The sequence below is a fragment of the Strongylocentrotus purpuratus genome, unplaced genomic scaffold (genome assembly GCF_000002235.5).
Source record: "Strongylocentrotus purpuratus isolate Spur 01 unplaced genomic scaffold, Spur_5.0 spur5_scaffold_2, whole genome shotgun sequence".
NCBI classification, from domain to species: Eukaryota; Metazoa; Echinodermata; class Echinoidea; order Camarodonta; family Strongylocentrotidae; genus Strongylocentrotus; species Strongylocentrotus purpuratus.
In genome coordinates, this window is record NW_022145605.1 from 22176503 (window position 1) to 22198431 (window position 21929).

The 21929-nt window shown below is 38.5% G+C and overlaps 2 protein-coding genes across 3 annotated transcripts in view; both read left to right on the top strand.

The window, feature by feature from the left end:
• Positions 1-1558: 1558 nt before the first annotated feature.
• Positions 1559-8924, top strand: LOC574739 (glutathione S-transferase theta-1). Its single transcript, XM_030991983.1, has 5 exons — positions 1559-1828; positions 5348-5435; positions 5986-6142; positions 6896-7069; positions 8503-8924. The coding sequence occupies exons 1-5, from the start codon at positions 1717-1719 to the stop codon at positions 8644-8646; spliced, it is 675 nt and encodes a 224-aa protein (XP_030847843.1). The 5' UTR covers positions 1559-1716; the 3' UTR covers positions 8647-8924.
• Positions 8925-14590: 5666 nt separating this feature from the next.
• The window catches only part of LOC574676 (glutathione S-transferase theta-1), a 29303-nt gene continuing 21964 nt past the window's right edge, over positions 14591-21929 (top strand). The window contains exon 1 of one of the 2 annotated variants that reach the window (XM_775044.5): positions 14591-14889. In XM_775044.5, the coding sequence (XP_780137.3) occupies positions 14778-14889 (112 nt within the window). In that variant the 5' untranslated portion in view covers positions 14591-14777. Of the gene's footprint in view, positions 14890-15049; positions 15191-21929 lie in introns of those variants that run through there. The other variant, XM_030991985.1, reaches the window with a different exon arrangement.

Consider the following 21929-nt stretch of genomic DNA (forward strand, 5'->3'; position numbering starts at 1 on the left):
CAAAGGTTCGCTACTCCGATGGTTAGTCATTCACGATTCAGGGTTCAAAGTCAATCAATGGCAAACAGTATCCTTGAACACTCATTGGCAGTGCTCATATTATTTTATCATCTAGACTTCACCTTCGTGCTCAACCAATAAGCACAGACAAATAAAACAAAAATGCATACATGTCGTATAGCCACAACAGGGGCAAGCGTTTCAGTGAATTCTCTCTCCGAATTTGTACAATTTTAGTTTCTAATAACCGTCACAAAGAACGGGTACATTCTTTCTAAATTATACGTTTTGGACGCAAAATGAACTCCTTTCCTGTCATGAAATATAAATATCAAGGACTGTCCTTCACGAACCCCGTAAAAAAAAGGAACAACCCTATTGCCTAAACGACAATTCAATATAATATCTATATTTGAACTATGATATATTTCATCAAAATTTAAGTCTATTCACTTCCTTGCTGACCATCGTCTTCGATTCCAAACTGGCTCAGGTGGACCTCAGTTCGAAACTGAGTCACGTCTTCCATGCTGACGTCAAAGCTTGGTCCCTAACATGTATCTGGACATCTACCCCTGGACATCCATCACCGGATAACCCCCCCCCCCCCAGTCAACTACCCCCTAGGACAGCTACCCCCTAGGACAACTACCCTCTAGGGCAACCACCCTCTAGGACGACTACCCTCCAGAACAAAAAAACCCGGACAACTACCCCAGTAAAGTACCCCTAGGACAATTACCCCCAGGACATCTACCCCCTAGGACAACTACCCCCGGACAACTACCCCCGCCCCAGAAAACTACCTCCTAGGATAGTTGTCCGGAGGTTAGTTTTCCTAGAAGATCGTTGTCGTAGGGGTAGTCGTCCTAAGGGTGGTTGCCCTAGGGGGTATTTCAAGTTTCACAGTTTCAAAAGTTTCACCAAAATAAATTCACATAATTGACAAAATTAGAACATAATATGAAATATACTAAAAGTGTCACATTATATAATTAATTTTCAGTGGAGACGGCGAAATTAACTCCATCGAATAGTAAGTTTTACAGGGTGAAATGTGAGGAAACTATCAAGGACGAAACAATAATAACAGGTGGGCAAGAAAGCCTTAACAGAAGATGATATACAAAGTGAAACAATCATAAATAGCAAATACAGCAAACAAATTAATCTGTTACCAAAGAAATGTCACGTTAGTCACTTTAAATATTGAGTTCATTAAACAAGGTCATTGATCGTCGTGTTTCGAGCGAGGCAGTATATTCATGATATATTAATATACTATAATATGTAGGCCGTAGCCCAGACACAGTGCACTGTTTCAAGCATGCATTAAAATCTATGCACGTCTGCTCCCAGAAAGCCCCAAGGCAAGGAAACACATTCACCTGCGCCACGCCCCAGGCCCTGTTGTCCTAGGGGTTAGTGTCCCTAGGGTAGTTGACTGGGGGTGATTATCCGGGGTGGACGTCCAGGGGGTAGGCATCCTAGAACCGGTCCCTAGACGCAAACAATGATATCGGATTAATGCACGTCTGTAAAAACCTAAATACACACACGCCCGCGCGACTCTTGAACGTGATCGCTAATCATGTCATATATTTTTTGGACTTTAATAAGTCGTCCACCATTTTGAACATAAGGCACTCTTTTCTTGATCTTCATTGCTGAAGGACACATTGTCTCCGGGTCCTCTTCTGACGATTAAGCTTCATCATGGTTGTCAAGGTTTACGTCGATTATCGCTCTCAGCCTTGTCGTGCGCTTGTCCTCTTTCTGAAAAACACCAAGATCCCTTTTGAAATTGAAACAATTGACGTGATAAAAGGTAAGCGCTAAAACTTTATGTCGTAACAGACTTATTTCATGATTTTTTTAGGATGGCAGGTCTGGTTTTGTACTCCGTAAGATATTTACAATTACGAATCCCCTCCCCCGTACATACTTTCTTCCCCCCCCCCCCCCCCCGAAGCTATATACATAATTTTGGGGTTTTATATTCGGGATTTTCCTATCAAATAGAGTATATGTAAAGGATTTCATCGTTCCAAACACCTAATCTCCATTCCCCTTTTAAAATCATTTTTCTTCTCAATTTTGTTGTTGGTGATGTCGGGGGGGGGGGTGGGGGTAAATCGATATTGAACTACAGTAATGCCCGCGTCACACTGTTCCGAAGTTGACATAAGATGGACACACGATGAAGGAAAATTCCAAATTCGGCTCTGATCGTAATCACATCGAGCCATATCGGGCCATTCGTGTGGGCATTTGTGGCAATCGTATGACCACCGGTCGATTTGTCAAGCTCCGGTAGCAACTTCGTGAGCGGTGGCAAAATCTTTGGCGTGCCAAACATTGCTCGAAGACGTTGCGAAGGTTCATGTTCGTGTTGTATTCCTGAGTCCATGTTGCCCTTCGTAAGACCATCGTGAGGGCATCATGTCATATCGTGTCATCTTCGTAATAACTTCGTGTGATCATCGGTGCCAACGGGCACTTATCGCCTCACGAAGACAATACAAAGTAAACAAGAAGCTGCCCGAATGTCTTCGGAAGGCAACACGACTACGTGAAACTCTCGCAATGCCATCGTGTAGCCATCTTATTATAGTACGATGACATCCAGACGGGACCACGGTGTCGGCGAAGACAGCCGAATTTAAGTAGCTCAAGCGTTTCCCATGTGTTATGGTAACGTAGACATATGTTGCAATAAGCTATATTTCTCGTATCTATACTGAATTTGTTTTTTTACATTCAATGTATCATGTTATGCAATGTTTTATATTTAATTATGTGTTTTTAATTTTGTTTGTAAACTTTGTTTGTAATTCGGCTAATTTCACTTTTGACAAGTGCCCCCCTTCACCTCTGATAATTACCCTATTCTATTTGAGAGGTGCCCCTTTTACTTTGACCAGTGTTTCTTTCCCTTTATAGGAAGTGCCTCTTCCCCTTTTAATAACTACCCACTTTAACTCCCATTAGTACACCTTTTATCTTCACGTGTGCCCCTTTTCCAATCTAATAAATGCCCCCTTTTCCGTATGATAAGTACCCCCCCCCTCCCATTAAAACAAAAGAGCTCCTTCCCCTTCCCATAAATGCCCCTTTTTCACCTATTAAAAGTGTCCTTTTTCATTCTCATAAGTACACCTTTTCATATTTAGTCAGTGCGTCTTTTCAGGGGCGATAAATGCCCCTTTACACCTCTGACAATTTCCTTTTTAACAATGATACGTGCCCCCTTTCCTTTCTAATAAGAGACCTATCCCCTTTTCATTGATTCCCAGTTTCAACTCTTATGAATGCCTCTATCAAAATCTGATGGGTGCTCCAATTCCTTCCACAAATTTCCATTTACCATTCTCATAAGTGCCTTTTTAATCCCTGGTGAGTGCATCTTTTCAGGTATAAGAAATAAGTGTTTTATCCTTTTCAATAAGTGTCCCCTTTTTTTCTCTGTTCAGAGGTGCCCCTAATTTAAAATGAATATTTAAGGGCGATTTCTCCCAAAGCTCGCTCTCTACACTCACTTGCATTGATTGCATAGATGATATAATTATGTTACATATCAAAGGTCTTTTCAGTCTTCCGTTATGAGAATGTGACTATAACCCCATCAGTATTGGATTTAATTCTCTTTATAAGATGTAGCATTTTTCCTCGCTCGCAATTGAATATTCAGACCATCATACCCAACTGCAAAGTATGATGCTTATATTGTAGGATGTACAAAGAGAAATAAATATTGAAAGCATCCCTGTTATTGTAACCACAATGTATAGGGGTACATACCATGGTCTAACAAATTGTATATATTCGATTAGAGATTTCCCTTCGTAGGTGCCCTTTTTTTTTACCAGAAAGTGCCCTTTTTGTTAGTCCCATCCCCCAATTTTGGAAGTCGCTCCGACGCCCCTGCTCTGAGCATCATTAATTTCCGATTAGCATTTGACTTTCCCACCGTCGGTCGAAGGTTGTACACCATCGGGGGGGGGGGGGGGGGTCACGTGACGCCTAAGTGACCTAGTTGGGACGCATCGTACTCTCAATACGACGTCGTGTATCCATTGTGTGGCCTTCGAGTAGCCTTCGTGTGGCCTTCGTGTGGCCTACGTGTGGCCTGCGGGTACACTTCTTATTACAAATCCACATATTCGTGTTGCCTTCGTAAGTGGTACGGGCAGTGGCGAATACTGGGGTCCCGGGGGGCGGGTCTACCCCCCCCCCCCCCCGAGAATTTTTTTTATTTGTTAACGCTATTTTTACCATTTTGGGGAGATGAGCACCCCCCCCCCCCTCCCCCTGGCGCCCAAGGGAGGGGGGTGCAATTTTTTTAAATTTTCGAGGGCAAAAAAAAAATTGAGTGCTCACTTTATGTGATGTTTGTGGTATATATTTGTGTGGGTGTGAGGGGTAAGTGGATGTGTATGTGTGTGGGGGGTGAGCGTGTGTGTGGCTGATTGTATCTTTGTTTGCGGGTGGTATTTTTACATTTAAAATGGTGCTCATATTAAATGGTCTTAAGGCGTGACTAATTTTATTTGACGGCAATATTGGATGTTCGTATTTTCTAAAAGATCCTGGTTTCACGTGCGTACTCGTCGGATTCTGTATCAGCATCCTCAAATTGACGCGAAAATCCTTCAAATAACCTGACAAATGGTCATAGAATAATTTTTTTCATAAATTGGCGGCCATCTTGGCGGCCATTTTTAATTTAAGCATTCTCTCAAGGTTCCGCCTCTGGCACTCATCGGATTTGGAATCAGCACCCTCGAATTGACAAGAATCATTCGAAAAACATTGTATATACATACAAATTGGGTTCGGGCCTTTTACTATAGGGCCTAGCCTGGACGGTTCGTATTTGACGTCATCAAATTTATAGTCCAAGCATATTTAAAGTCCATGTAATCTGCAAAAAAGAGACGTTGCTCTTTATTGAGACACAGTTTTCATTTTTAGGACAGTGATAACCAATTTCCAACTTACTACTACTAGTACCACTAACAATACTACTAGTACCACTAACAATACTACTACTACTACTACTACTACTACTACTACTACTACCACTACAGCAACAACTACTACTACTCCAGCTACTATTACTACTACTACTTCTTCTACTTCTACTAATTCTCTTGCTACCACCACCATCATTCCTACTACTTCTACTACTACTTCTATACCATTACTGCTAGTTGTATTATACCAACAACTACTATTACTACTACTACTACTACTACTTCCACTACCACTACTACTACTACTTCTACTACTACTACTACTTCTACTACTACTACTACATGAATTGTTATTTATGCTCTGTTCTCAGGTGATAACAGGAAACCCGAGTTCGGAAAAGTGACTCCTCTGCAGACAGTACCTGCTATTCAAGATGGGGATTTCAGCATGGGGGAAACGTGAGCTGCTTTATTTCTCTTTCTTAATTTCTAGAAGTCATATACACCCTTCAGGCATATTGTATTGTAATTGAGTATCAGGTATGAATAAACTCAAAATGGGTAATAACTAAAAATTTACAAATTATATTCAATAGAATACGTAGTAGGAAGAAAACGTATCAATAGTGGAAATTCAGATTCATCGTCATCTTAAAAGGTCTTAGGCGTTAAGGCTTTTCAAAGAAATTTTGCATAATAATTAGTATTAATGGAATTTAAGATCAATAATTTCCATAAGAGGCTTATAGACTAACAAAATATATTATCGTGAGAAATCTGGGTTAAAGTATTTTTATGTCTCTAACCTGATTCGTATATTTGAATCGCTTGATCCATTTCGTTTATAACTGAACATGCGATGAAAAAGGATATTTAAAAGACGCCTTAGAACATTACTAAAATGTTCATGATATTCACCTGAGTAACGTATAATGCTAAGAAAAGAAAAGGAACTTCAGACAGAGTTTTATTACAATTAATATAAAATGTTATTTTCCTATCAAAACAGCGTGGCGATTATTCGGTACTTGGCAACGAAGTATGCAGACCTAGTCCCAGACCACTGGTACCCGAAGGACCTGAAGAAAAGAGCCAGAGTTGATGAATACATGGCCTTTCACCATACAGGAACAAGAGGAGGATGCTGTGATATATTCGTCAGTGAGGTGAGGTAAAAGCATGTGATACTGGCCTGATCTCATGACAAATGTTTCTTTGACATTGCTCCGCAACAAATGGCCCAATTTACACGAGTCGAATTCATAACTATAACTCAGGATCCCCCAAAACCATACCGACATCTTGGTCTGGTCCTGGTGGGACTGTTTAATAAAGAGATAAAGTTGGCATTTTCCATATGCATTGTGTCATAATAAGCTGACAGTGGATTTAGTGGAAATACCATTAATGGGTGTATCTTGGACAACGAATTGGACGTCCCACCAAGAATCTTCGGGTGAGGGAAATTTGTGATGATGATTTTTCCTTATGGGCGATTGCGTAAAGTTAACAGGCCTCCCGACTCTCACCTTAGGCGATATAACCAAGTAATTTTCGTCCCTCTAGGTCGGTATTCCGTTGTGTACCTGAAGAAAGCAGCATGCATCAGAAGAAAGGTTGAAGAAAGAAGAAGACCTAGCCTAACAACTAGACAAGCTGGAAACAATGCGAATATACATAGTAAAATAAGAACAGCATGCTATATACATGATAACAGGATGGGAAACTCTTGAATACAAAAAGCCTGAAGGCAGTGTACGAATATTTACACATTGATTACAATATAACTTAAAATCACATTTCAACATTATTCACCCGAACAACACAGGTATTGTCAAGGCCGTAGGAACTAAACCCATTTGAAATAACATATTCAATTTGTGTTGCCTTTTTGAATCAATTTATCCCTTTATATATAGGTCCTCATCCCATTGTTTTCTGGAGGAAAGCAGCATGCATCGGAGGAAAGGTTGAAGAGAGACGAAGAAAACCTAACCAAACAACTAGACAAGCTCGAGAATGCTTTCTTGCAGGATAATGATTGGTTGGCTGGAGATGATATCTCTGTCGCTGACGTGCTTGCTGTTTCCGAGGTAAGGAAAATTGAAGAGATGTTGTTTTATGGACTCTGTATAGAATATAACGAAGAAATCATAATTAAAATTAGTGCGGAAATTGATATTGTTACCCATTAGTTTGTTAATAATTATCTTTTCTCCATCGTCATCTCGTCAATATATTATTTACTCATGCGAAGTTATATAGAATCGTGCAATATTAATTTTGAGGCGGCTGTGCTGTTAGCTACCGACCTGACCATACTTTCTAAGGATTCACCGAATACTCTTCCTTTTTTCTCTCTCTGACGGAGAATTCCACATTCTCTTTGTTTCTAGCTCCATTTTCCTTTTTATTATACACTAAGGAGTTGAAATTAATATACCGATGTTAAAAGTTAATTCTGGAACAGAGTTTTGTTTCATTCAAATCTTTCTTCTATGGTTTCTAATGAATTAAAATATAAGAAATAACGTTTATGGTATAGGCCTGCATTATTTCATATTTTCTTGAAATACAATCACATTAGCATTATCGAAAATGATATCGGTATAAATTAAGAAGTCTCATTTGTTTCAAAATAAATTTCATTGCAAAAAAAAAAAAAAGCGGCAAGAAACGCCTGGCTGGAATGCTCCCTAGGGAGTGGAAATTGTGCACACGGCATGTGCGGGCAAGCACTGAATCCAATGACCGGTATAATAGTATATTTGTAAAGCGCTTAGAGACATTTGCGATAAGCGCTATATAAATACAAAATATTATTATTATTAATATTATTAAATGTTATACCCCTCATGTATAGTTGTTTGCAATGCAATTGTACAGAGCACGAAAAAGGTATAGATAAGTACTATCTACCTGAGATAGGTCTTTTTGTAAAGTAATTTTTTGCTGCTGCCCCACTTGCGCGACTTGCGCATTGAATAAGCAAAGCAAAGTAGGTTACGCGAAATGTCAAAGTCAATGTCAATGTCAAATGAGCGCGCATCGACTGTATTACATGTACGCATGTTGTGCTTTGTAAAATCTAGCTGAAGCTAAACTGTCTGCAAAATCAGTTGTTTTAATTATGTAAAATTCACTTTAAATAGACCTTATTGCCGATGTGGGATATAAAACAAATATTAACCTCCTTTACTCGGGCAAATGGATACAAACTATCATCGCCTCGGTGATTTCGGGGCTACCATCTTACCTCGCCTTGCGGCTCGGGAAGATAGTAGCCCCGAGATCACCTCGGCGATGATAGTTCGCACCATTACCCTCGTAGTCGATTAATATGTGCTTTTGTTGAAGCAAACCAAAGACCATTCTTTATTAGCGCTATGAAGAATGCGTCAAATAAAACTTACGTACATGTACGTATCAAAACATTCATTCTTCACTATACCATATGCTTGAAATGCGAGCACAAGCCACATACAAATACTTGTTTTTCTTTCTGTTTGCTACCATCACGGATCAGATCATGGAAAACACTGTAAATGGACGGGATGTAACAGAGGGGAGACCTAAACTCAGGGCCTTTGTAGATCGCGTGAAGAATCGTCTCAATCCTGCCTTTGATGAAGTCCACGAAGCCGTGGATGCATGGAGAGACAGCTATTAAGGAACTAGATTTTCAGTACAAATGCTTTAAAAGGAGTCTCACTTTTCCACAAGTTGTTCAAATCGAATCATATTCCCAATTCTCTGAGTCTATCGAACAGTTTTTTCTTTTACGGCTCTTTTTCTTCCTCTCATCTTTGAAATTATTTTCTCTCTTTGTCTTATAAATCTCCATGTAACATTTGATCTTCACAATTATCTCTCAATTCTCCCTCATTCCTTTTCCATCCCCCTTCCTCCTCCTCCCCCCTCTCTCTCTCTCTCTCTCTCTCTCTCTCTCTCTCTTTCTCTCTCTCTCTCTCTCTCTCCCTCTCTCTTTTGTCTCCCTAATGTGTCACGTTTTTCTAATATCAAATCCGATTTCAGTATCAATGTTTGAGTTATGCGCCGACTATCTTGTTTGTCCTTTTCCAAATGTGTGATGCACAGGTCGATGACATATCCACTAGACCGCGATACATCATGAAGACACAAAAGCTGAATAAAAAAGTTACAATGTGAATGTCACACTCCCTTTTAGAAAACAGATTAATTGAAGTCCCTACTAATTTCTACTTTGCATTTTAGAACGATTGTATCCTCATTCTTTTTGTTATTACTTTTCACGACATAGGAATGCATGAAAATAAAATGTTACATTCCGTCTAATCATTATATTTAACTTAGCCATTTTAAAATTATCTAAATATCCTAATGTGTCTATGAACGAATGTTTTCAAGTTCGACCGAACATTTGAGAATGAAAGGACCGTTTGCTGGAGGAAAAAATTCAACAGATTAAAAAATCTTCAAGGGAGATTGCATGTACAATAGCATACAGATCCTGATATATAGTCATGATAAATACTAAAAATGTAATAAACTATTGAACTTGCAAATCTGTCGTTATGTTATCTGTCTACATGCTTGTCTTGTTGTCATTAACTTCTAACGACGGTAGTGCAAATAAGTAGTGACACGTAGTTTAAACATTTATGTTGATAAGTATTTTTTCTTTTAATACAAAAAATAAGTGAGAAAGATAAAAAATGACGATGATGAACGTACAGAGGTCGAAAAGGAAACAAAATATATAAATATAATAGAAGAGGGAAGTAAACATGAGAATAAAGGGGAACAGTCTGTATGAGAGGATGTGTGCGGTGTGTGGGGTGGGTGGGGTGGGGCTAAATGGTGGAGAGAGCCTAGCGGAAACATGTTGTAAAGATTTACATGAACATGAAAAACAAGATTGAAACTGTTTTAAGATTCGTTAAGAATCGACGATATTTGCTGGAAAAACACAGGTATTGTGTAAAACTACTGACAAAAAACAGAATGAAGAGAGAAATCATAGCGTAGAGTTGACCTAGCTATAGATGTACTCGACGCGTATATGATGGCTAACAGTGGAAGAGGTAGATCAAGGAGCTTACATGTCGTTTGTCGCTACAGGTTCGCTACTCCTATGGTTAGTCATTCACGATTCAGGGTTTAAAGTCAATCAATGGCAAACACTATCCTTGAACACTCATTGGCACTGCTCATATAATTCTATTATCGATACTTGACCTTCGTGCTTAACAAATAATATAAGCATAAACAAATAGAACAAAAAATGCATCCAGGTCATATAGCCAGAACAGGGGCAAGCGTTCCAGTGATTTCTCCCTTCGAATTCAGTTAATAATATTAACTTCGCTTTAACCCAGAAAGAACGGGTACTTTCTTTTCTAAATTATACACTTTCGACGCATATGTCCAACTTTCCTCTCATGAAATATGAATATCAAGAACTGTCCTTCACGAACTCCTTTTGAAATAAGGGAACGTTCCTATCTTGCCTAAACGACAATTCAATGTAATATCTATACTTTGGGCTGTAATATATTTCATCCAAAGTTAAGTCTATTTACTTCTTTGTTGACCTTCGTAGAACACACTCTCGCTATGATCGCTTATATGACGATCAAGATTCATCAGGGTTGTCAAGGTTTTACGTCAAACTTCGCTCACAGCACTCGCCATCCTCTTAAAATGTACTAAAGTTGAAATTGAAACAATAAACAGTAAGCATGGAAATTGCATTTTTTAACGGATATATTTCATAACTTATCGCAGATTATATTTGCCTGTGTATCCAGACATTTTTTAGCCTTCATACTTTCCATTGAAAATATCTATCTACTACAGCTATGGTTAGACCATGATTCAATATTGGTTTGTCAAAAATCTTATTTGTACATGATTTCTTTATCAGGAAAACAAATATTGATGTGTATGGTAAATGTCAAATTACCAGAATCATGCTAGGCTTCCACTCAAATCACAATCGCAAAGACAATCAAGAAAACAAGTGAATTTCAGAACCATAATCTATATCCCTTAGAAACCATGTCCAAATATCTAACATGCCCAATGCGTCATTTTAACACATTTCAGTCGGTGATGGCCAAGGCAATTACATTTCCCGGGTTGATTTTTCGAAAGTATTTGCGATCGTGTTTCGACCCATTCCAATATTAAGGTACACTGTGAAAAGATTGGGAAATATTTTTCCCAACACTTTGCCCAGCGTTGTGCCAATAGTCAACTCAACCATTTATTGGGCAATATTTTGCCCAGTGGTATTTGTAAAGTACCAAACCGCACACGTGCATTATTGTTTCGTATTTTGCAGAGCAATTGCACTTTTCCGAAAGTGTGATGGGATATTATGAAGTTTAGTCTTACATCTTGAATTGTCAAAAATGAAACGATCAATTATTTCATGGTTTTATTACATTCATGAATGTTTTCCTTTTTTAATTTCCACGTTTTTTTCTCCTTGGTGTTACCATCATTTGATTCTCCGTATCTTTCTTTAAACGTTTAAAGGGGCACTATGGGTAAAGAATAAAGCGATCTAATGTTTACCTTAGTAGTGAGAAGGAGACTATGTTAGGCGTTTAAAATGTGAATACACTGTGCACCTGACCTTCGCCACGCCTACTGTCTATCATTCCAATATTTGCGTTTCCCTCTTCCTATTTTAGACGAACATTATCATCCATATTTGAAGTGGTACGTGTTATGTAAAAGAGAAACATATGCAAGTCATGTTTGATCCGAACTACCTTGTTTGCGTACATGGAATCGCAATTATTTTGTTTGAACAGCGAAATGATCTTCATCTGTTCCTCTCTGGTCATAGTTGACGCGGATGAAGGGTTGTTCTATTTAAACAAATGCGGTTGTGGGATGCAGGGCAGACCATGTTGGGGGTCCAGGTGTGGAGCCCTGGACGTTCTCTAGCAAATAGCTCCGTTTAGTCTCATTTGACAACGCCCCCTATCGTCAGAGTCAGCAGCCTAACATGTTAGCCTACTGACTTTTACCCAACAAATCGTTGAAAATTCTTTTTTTAGCTCTTTCATTGAAACCCTCATGTCCCATATTGACTTATGAAAGTTCACCCACCGTAATTTGGTCAAAATAGGTCGCTAGCTCGCCATTGCCTATATAACACATGTGAAACAAGTCGAACTTTGGAAGCAATTTGCCACGGAATTGTAATAGGTCAAGCACACGAAGGATAATAAGCATGAATTATCATAGATCACTTTTGATAGGTTCATTATGTCCATTTCAGCCAACCCCCCCCCCCCCCTCACCGTAATGCTTTCGATTTAGTATAGGCAAGCATTTTGCCGAGGTAAGTAAATACATAAATATTTATGATCGCCATGGACTATTCGATTATTTACAGAGGGGTGCAATTGTGCACCACATCAAACTCCCCTACTTTAAGTCAATCATTTCATTGTATTATGTAGTTTGGTAGGTTTAATTTATTAACTGTTCAATTATCAGATACCAATGATAGTTTAAAGATATGGAAAATGTTCTTGTATTTTATATATAGCAGAGCAATCTCACATACAATATTCACTACCAAGTGTCGTCTAATCCGCCGATTGCCGTCTGCTATATACGTCCAGCGAGCGAAAATGAGACAACCGGTGCAATATGCTTAGGCAAATCAGAAACTTCAAGACAATCGTCTTGAGCGATAGAAACTGTAGTCTACGCCCTGAAATTTGGACTGCCCATATCGCTATATATCAAAGGAAATCACTTCTTGCTCTCTCTCTCGTACACACATTGTCTCCTAAGGACATTTATATAAAACAGCGGGTTGTCTTAGATTAAGGTCAAGGGATACCACTTCTATCTTTACAAATGGGGTCCAGGGGCTGCCTGGCACAAACTTCAGGTTGCAATTTCAGAGTCCATGACGCCCTTAGGTTTTTACCAATTTAGATTTTTAAGACATTTTATAGAACTGTTTTCTCCCACGGTTCTATGTTAGCCCGAGGTCTTCGTAGGCACACGTTGCAATAGCGTGTCCGGGGGCTTCATAGCATGCTACGAGTATACCTGAAATCCCTTCATGACTATAGGAGATTGAAGTTGGTCTAGCGGTACGTTCAATTGGTCAGCTTACTGTCTTCGCCTCCAAACTGGCTCAGGCGGACCTCAGTTCGAAACTGAGTCACGTCTTCCATGCTGATGTCAAAGCTTGGTTCCTAACACGTATCCGGACACCTTCCCCTGGACACCCATCACCGGATAACCCATCCCCGGATAACCCCCCCCCCCCAGTCAACTACCCCAAGGACAACTACCCCCTATGGTAACCAGCCTCTTGGACGACTACCCTCCAGGACAAATACCCCCGGACAACTACCCCAGTCAACTACCCCCTAGGACAATTACCCCCAGGACAACTACCCCCTAGGACTACTTAACACCCGGACATCTACCCCCCCCCCCTCCAGAAAAAACACCTCCTATAGGATAGTTGTCCGGGGGTAGTTGTCCTAGAAGACCGTTGTCGTAGGGGTAGTTGTCTTGGGTTTTTTCGGGGGGTAGTTATCCAGAGGGCAGATGTCCTAGGGGGAACTTGTCGTAAGGGGATAATTGTCTGGGGGAAGTTTTCCGGGGGTAGTTGTCCCGGGGGTAGTCGTCCTAGGGAGTGGTTGCCCTAGGGGGTAGTTCAAGTTTCACAGTTTCAAAAGTTTCACAAAAAAAGAATTAACATAATTGACAAAATTAGAACATAATATAAAATATACTAAAATTGTCAATTCTTTGTAAAGACGTCGAAATCAATTCTCGCTACCCTAAATAGGTACGAAAATCTCGAAATTCGCGAGACGAGGTAATTTTCACTCTCTCGGGTCGTCACTACAACTTCCGGTATAGAGTCCCATCCCAAGTCACGGCCTTCATCCACCCCCATTTTTCAGGGTTCTTACGCTTGGAATCATGAGCCCAGCACTGTGCAGCCTCACAAAAGAAAACCATCGTCACTGATGTCAAAAGACGCAAAAAACAACGAATGAAATGTTCAAATAAACGTTGAAATATTTGCGAAAAAAAAACAAGACCGAGCAGACGACATATTCGGTGCATACACGTTGTGTGGCGACGGCGTTTTACGTTTGCGCTATCGCGCCGCCTGCACAGGAAGCTGTAATGTCGAAAAGCTATCCCATAATGCAATGCGCGTTTTCAGGATTTTCCCCGGATCTCGGCAGAATCGCTATTTGGGGTAGCGAGAATTGTATTGAATAGTAGGTTATACAGGCTGAAATGTGAGGAACCTATCAAAAAGCTCAGCTTGTAGATTATAGGTTCCCCTAAATAAAACTAATATTTGATTGAAGTGGTTGCAATGGTGAAAGACGTAACAATAATAATAGGTGGGCAAGAAGGCCTTAACAGAAGATGATATACAAAGTGAAACAAGCAAAAATAGCAAATACAGCAAACAAATTTATTTTTTACCAAAGAAATGTCACGTTAGTCACTTTAAATATTGAGGTCATTAAACAAGGTCATTGATCGTGGTCTCTCGATCGAGGCAGTAGACATGAACAATCATGATACAGTATACAATGATATGTAGGCAGTAAACCAGACACAGTGCACTGTTTCAAACATGCACACACGCCCGCACAAATCTTCAACGTGATCGCTAATCGTGTCATATATTTTTTGGACTTTGATCAGTCGTCCACCATTTTGAACATAAGGCACTCTTTTCTTGATTTTCATTGCTGAAGGACACATTATCTTCGGGTCCTCTTCTGACGATTAAGTTTCATCATGGTTGTCAAGGTTTACATCGATTATAGCTCACAGCCTTGTCGTGCGCTCGTCCTCTTTCTGAGAAACACCAAGATCCCTTTTGAAATTGAAACAATTGACGTGATAAAAGGTAAGCGCTAAAAGTTTATGTCGTAACAGACTTATTTCTTGATTTTTTTAGGATGGCAGGTCTGGTTTTATACTCCGTAAGATATTTACATTTACGCACATACTCTCTGCCCCCCCCCCCCCCCTCCTCATCATTCTAGACTTTGCTGAGCTATTGTTACACACACACATTCTCCAGAATCGCCTAGCTTCCCGAATCATGAACTCCCGGTTCACCTCAAGACCCGGGAGTTAGCATGTTATTAGCTGAGCTTCTACAGCTATGCTGAGCTTAGCTGAAGTACAAGTAGAGATAATATAAGGTCAGTTTATGTTTAGTCGGTGTCTTGTGTTTCCTTCTTCATTTCATTCATTTCACCGCACCGTAAGTAAAACGGTAGTATTGGTAACTCCGCTATCTAGCTCATCATCTCTTTCACTCACCACTCGATTTTACTTCATTGGCGCTGCGATTTCCGTCTGAATCTGCGCTTGGCTATATTTTTCCGTTCCATTATAATATTGTCTTGTATTTTTCGTGTGTGTATTTCATTGCTGTGCAGTGATTCGTGATTTTACGGAATTTACCGTCGCGTCGCACGTGTCACATTTTTCAAGCGTGGGCAGCGTGTTTACGTTTTCGTGTGAGCTCTTTCGAGTGTTCGCTAACCTGGTATTAATTACCAGGCGTTTGGTGTGTTTTGGATTTATTTTACTGTTGTGTGTGCATTGCTTTATTGTCTATTCATATAACTCGGCATAGGATAATTCTACGCCAGTTATTTCGCATATTGTTCTGAGTTATTGATGCTGTCACTTTCGTGTCAGTTTTGAATTTTACCTGCATTTATCTGTCTCTTTCGTGTCTTTTAGAGGGAAAGTAGTAGAGAACTTACGGGACAGAATACTTAAGAATAAATTTTAGCTAGATACATTTAAGTAAATTGTCTGTCTCTTTCAACTTCAAGCCTTCTGCTTTTCGTTGAAAGAAAAGTAGAGAAGGGGATGGAGTAGTTAAGAATAAAGTTTAACTAGATAAATTAAATAAAATTAATGCAAGTGATTGCACTTACTTTCATTTTCCTGTCTCTTTCGAGTCTTCTAGTTTTCGCTGTAGGAAAGTAAAGAAGGGGACAGAGTATAGTTAAGATTAAGTAACTAATTATATTTTATTGAAATTAAATATAATTCAGGTAGTTAAGACTAAATTAATTAACTAATAAACGTTCATGTGTGTAGTTTTGCTGCATGTGTGTATGTGTCATCGTAGGGAGTATTAATTTAATTTATTAAAATAAGCTTGGTTCCAAATTGGGATTTAATAAAGATCTAGAATTTGATCACTCTTTTTGAATTTCTTAACAGGGAATTGTTAATTTCCTAACCTTGTAGTACCAAAGTTGTGTTTACCAGCACTTTTGAGCAGGTTTCTTGACTCGGTCTATTCAGTAGTAAGAGCTTGAGTGATCTGAATTTATTCGAATCTCTTCGCTCAATTACGGTTAGGGATTACTATATTAAAAGATTAGTCAGATTTCAGTTTATATTTTTTAATTGCTAATTCTCTAGCCTTGTAATACCAGAGTCGTGTTTACCAGCATTTTTGAGCAGGTTTTCTCGACTCGGTCTACAGTAGTTAGAGCTCGAGTGATTTGAACTTAGTTCAATCTCTTGGCTCAACGGTTGGGAGTTTGTAATCGAAGGACTTTTCGGATTTCAATTTGAATTCCGACACGGACTCTGTCATTGCAAACATAGAGCTTTCTTAGCTAGATTTCTCACAATCAAAAGTAACAGACTTTAAAGGAACTGATTTAAAATAAGTAACTGAATTCAAAATAATTGAATTCAAGACAACTGAATTCAAGGAAACTGAATTCAAGGAAACTGAATTCAAGGGGTTCAGAGTAACTGAGTTAAGAGTAACTTGATTCCTACTATAACTGGACTCCGAGTGACCGGACTCCGAGAAACTGGACTCTGATTAGCTGGACTCTGATTAGTTGGACTCCGATTAGTTGGATTCCGAGTAGTTAGATTTCGAGTAGTTGAGTTTAAAGTTAGTTGAACTCAAAGTAGTTGAATTCAAAGTTAGTTGAATTTAAAGTTGTTAGTTGAATTCAAAAATGTTAGTTGAATATAAAGTTGTGAGTTAAATTCAAAGTTAAGTTGAATTCAAGCTTAGTTGGATCCAAGGTTAGTTGAATTCAAAGTTGGTTGAATTCAAAGTTGATTAAATTCAAAGTTAGTTCAATTCAAAGTTAATTCAATTCAAAGTTAGTTCAATTCAAAGTTGGTTCAATTCAGAGTTGGTTCAATTCAAAGTTGGTTTAATTCAAAGTTGGTTGAATTCAGAGTTGGTTTAATTCGAAGTTGGTTGAATTCAGAGTTGGTTGAATTCAAGGTCGGTTGAATTCAAGGTCGGTTGTTGTATTCAACATGACGAAAACAGTCCATTTAAACTTCACCCCACTTTGGACCCGAAAGTGGGGTGCATTTTGGTGGTAAGCTCACCACAGAGCAAGAGAGAGTTAGAGTCCCTAATCTGCAGTGTAAACAAACTTTGCCAGGACATCACCAGCCCAACCTTGATAAGTACTGCTTGGAACTCCTCCATGATGTTCTAGTCTTATTCGCAGTCTCATATAGGTTCGGATTTTGTCCATTCTCATAGCTACCAGTATACATGGGAGATGCCAGTTTCATCTTCCTTGCTTCACTTTATAAGCATAGTTATATCAGAAACTTCCTGGTTATAATTATGTTCCTTTCAAGTTTCATCATAATTGTCTAGTTCGATATAGTACATGGACACTATTAAATATGATATTGTCTAAAATTGTCAAAAATATCTTAACATCAAAATGATTTCTGGTCATGTTTAACTATTTTAATTGAAGCCTTTTTACTTGATCTAATACTTTTATGAGGATGACATAGACCGCAATAAACTTGACAAACATTATCATCCATACTATATGTCGGAGTTTATAACAATAATTACTCATGAACCTCACACTACAAGGACAACATTCATCCAGATTCTGAGATTGCTCATTCTCACGAAGCTTGGTGTACGCGAAGATATCGGGAAAGAAAGCGGTCTGTAATACCAGACACGCAAGTGGGGTATTTCGGTCCCCGTTCACCGAAAAGTGAGATTCTCCATTTGAAAGTCGGGTAAGGTCTACAAATATAGCCTCTGTTAAAGGCGTTACTCCGCCACCAAATTTATTCGCATAGACGAAATAAACTCGAACGCGTTTAGAAAAATGGTGTAGGCCTAGGCCATAAGGAAAGGCCGGGAAAACATACATTTTGTTGGTTTGACCGTTAAATATTTTTGAGGTATTAAAGCAAGAATAGAATGTTGTAAATATTGTTTTCGTTACATTTATTCAGTGCGTAATCTGAAGGTCTACTCAACTTTCTTTGCCTATTTCTTGCCCCCCCCCCCCTAAACGGCAGATCAAGGATTTGAAAATAGGGAGTGGCCGGGGCTCAGACGTCAAATTTGAAATAGGGGAGGGGTGGTTGTTTAGGCAGACGGCATATTTCTTGGAATTCGTTATAAAGACGGTATTTAAAAAATGATGATTCTGGCAAGATAAGAATTGAATTTCATCAAACTTTTATTTGATTTAATATGATCTGTACACGTATAGGATACAATATTTATTTCCCCACAACACATCAAGCCGTGATGATTGAATGTCCATTGCATGTAACACGAAAGAAACAGAAACTCTCAAATCTACAATCCTTTAGAAAGATAATAATTAGCTGAGTGATTAGGGCATTACAAGACATCGAAGGACTTAATCTATTTTACAATAGTTGATGCAACCATAATGGAACATTATGCTTCTCGATACTGAGGATATGAAATTTCAGCACAAGAGTATTTGGTTTCAAAATTTTATAGCAGTTCATTAAAGAAACATTTCGATGCTCACTTGTATAATAAATCTCTATGACAAGCTCATTTTTATCACGACAGTTAAACCTTTTCACTTTTTGATACTTAAGATTGTTGAAGAATTGCCTAATTGACTGCTCGGATGATTTTTTACCATTCTCCGAAACCTCTTGGTTTTTTGCTCATGATTATAGCGCATTATTCTTTTTGTCACTGTATGTATTAATAAGCAAATACATATCTGCACAACGAACGTCTTTATGATTATGATGTCCTCGTTTCGTTGTATGTTATAAATTCAATATCATGACGAGAAGTGCGTCAAAAATATCTTAACATCGAAATGATTTCTGGTCATTTTTAACTATTTTAATTGAAGCCTTTTTACTTGATCTAATACTTTCATGAGGATGACAAAGTCCGCAATAAACTTGACAAACATTATCATCCATACTATATGTCGGAGTTTATAACAATAATTACTCATGAACCTCACACTACAAGGACAACATTCATCCAGATTCTGAGATTGCTCATTCTCACGAAGCTTGGTGTACGCGAAGATATCGGGAAAGAAAGCGGTCTGTAATACCAGACACGCAAGTGGGGTATTTCGGTCCCCGTTCACCGAAAAGTGAGATTCTCCATTTGAAAGTCGGGTAAGGTCTACAAATATAGCCTCTGTTAAAGGCGTTACTCCGCCACCAAATTTATTCGCATAGACGAAATAAACTCGAACGCGTTTAGAAAAATGGTGTAGGCCTAGGCCATAAGGAAAGGCCGGGAAAACATACATTTTGTTGGTTTGACCGTTAAATATTTTTGAGGTATTAAAGCAAGAATAGAATGTTGTAAATATTGTTTTCGTTACATTTATTCAGTGCGTAATCTGAAGGTCTACTCAACTTTCTTTGCCTATTTCTTGCCCCCCCCCCAAACGGCAGATCAAGGATTTGAAAATAGGGAGTGGCCGGGGCTCAGACGTCAAATTTGAAATAGGGGAGGGGTGGTTGTTTAGGCAGACGGCATATTTCTTGGAATTCGTTATAAAGACGGTATTTAAAAAAATGATGATTCTGGCAAGATAAGAATTGAATTTCATCAAACTTTTATTTGATTTAATATGATCTGTACACGTACATAGGATACAATATTTATTTCCCCACAACACATCAAGCCGTGATGATTGAATGTCCATTGCATGTAACACGAAAGAAACAGAAACTCTCAAATCTACAATCCTTTAGAAAGATAATAATTAGCTGAGTGATTAGGGCATTACAAGACATCGAAGGACTTAATCTATTTTACAATAGTTGATGCAACCATAATGGAACATTATGCTTCTCGATACTGAGGATATGAAATTTCAGCACAAGAGTATTTGGTTTCAAAATTTTATAGCAGTTCATTAAAGAAACATTTCGATGCTCACTTGTATAATAAATCTCTATGACAAGCTCATTTTTATCACGACAGTTAAACCTTTTCACTTTTTGATACTTAAGATTGTTGAAGAATTGCCTAATTGACTGCTCGAATGATTTTTTACCATTCTCCGAAACCTCTTGGTTTTTTGCTCATGATTATAGCGCATTATTCTTTTTGTCACTGTATGTATTAATAAGCAAATACATATCTGCACAACGAACGTCTTTATGATTATGATGTCCTCGTTTCGTTGTATGTTATAAATTCAATATCATGACGAGAAGTGCGTCAAAAATATCTTAACATCGAAATGATTTCTGGTCATTTTTAACTATTTTAATTGAAGCCTTTTTACTTGATCTAATACTTTCATGAGGATGACAAAGTCCGCAATAAACTTGACAAACATTATCATCCATACTATATGTCGGAGTTTATAACAATAATTACTCATGAACCTCACACTACAAGGACAACATTCATCCAGATTCTGAGATTGCTCATTCTCACGAAGCTTGGTGTACGCGAAGATATCGGGAAAGAAAGCGGTCTGTAATACCAGACACGCAAGTGGGGTATTTCGGTCCCCGTTCACCGAAAAGTGAGATTCTCCATTTGAAAGTCGGGTAAGGTCTACAAATATAGCCTCTGTTAAAGGCGTTACTCCGCCACCAAATTTATTCGCATAGACGAAATAAACTCGAACGCGTTTAGAAAAATGGTGTAGGCCTAGGCCATAAGGAAAGGCCGGGAAAACATACATTTTGTTGGTTTGACCGTTAAATATTTTTGAGGTATTAAAGCAAGAATAGAATGTTGTAAATATTGTTTTCGTTACATTTATTCAGTGCGTAATCTGAAGGTCTACTCAACTTTCTTTGCCTATTTCTTGCCCCCCCCCCCCAAACGGCAGATCAAGGATTTGAAAATAGGGAGTGGCCGGGGCTCAGACGTCAAATTTGAAATAGGGGAGGGGTGGTTGTTTAGGCAGACGGCATATTTCTTGGAATTCGTTATAAAGACGGTATTTAAAAAAATGATGATTCTGGCAAGATAAGAATTGAATTTCATCAAACTTTTATTTGATTTAATATGATCTGTACACGTACATAGGATACAATATTTATTTCCCCACAACACATCAAGCCGTGATGATTGAATGTCCATTGCATGTAACACGAAAGAAACAGAAACTCTCAAATCTACAATCCTTTAGAAAGATAATAATTAGCTGAGTGATTAGGGCATTACAAGACATCGAAGGACTTAATCTATTTTACAATAGTTGATGCAACCATAATGGAACATTATGCTTCTCGATACTGAGGATATGAAATTTCAGCACAAGAGTATTTGGTTTCAAAATTTTATAGCAGTTCATTAAAGAAACATTTCGATGCTCACTTGTATAATAAATCTCTATGACAAGCTCATTTTTATCACGACAGTTAAACCTTTTCACTTTTTGATACTTAAGATTGTTGAAGAATTGCCTAATTGACTGCTCGAATGATTTTTTACCATTCTCCGAAACCTCTTGGTTTTTTGCTCATGATTATAGCGCATTATTCTTTTTGTCACTGTATGTATTAATAAGCAAATACATATCTGCACAACGAACGTCTTTATGATTATGATGTCCTCGTTTCGTTGTATGTTATAAATTCAATATCATGACGAGAAGTGCGTCAAAAATATCTTAACATCGAAAT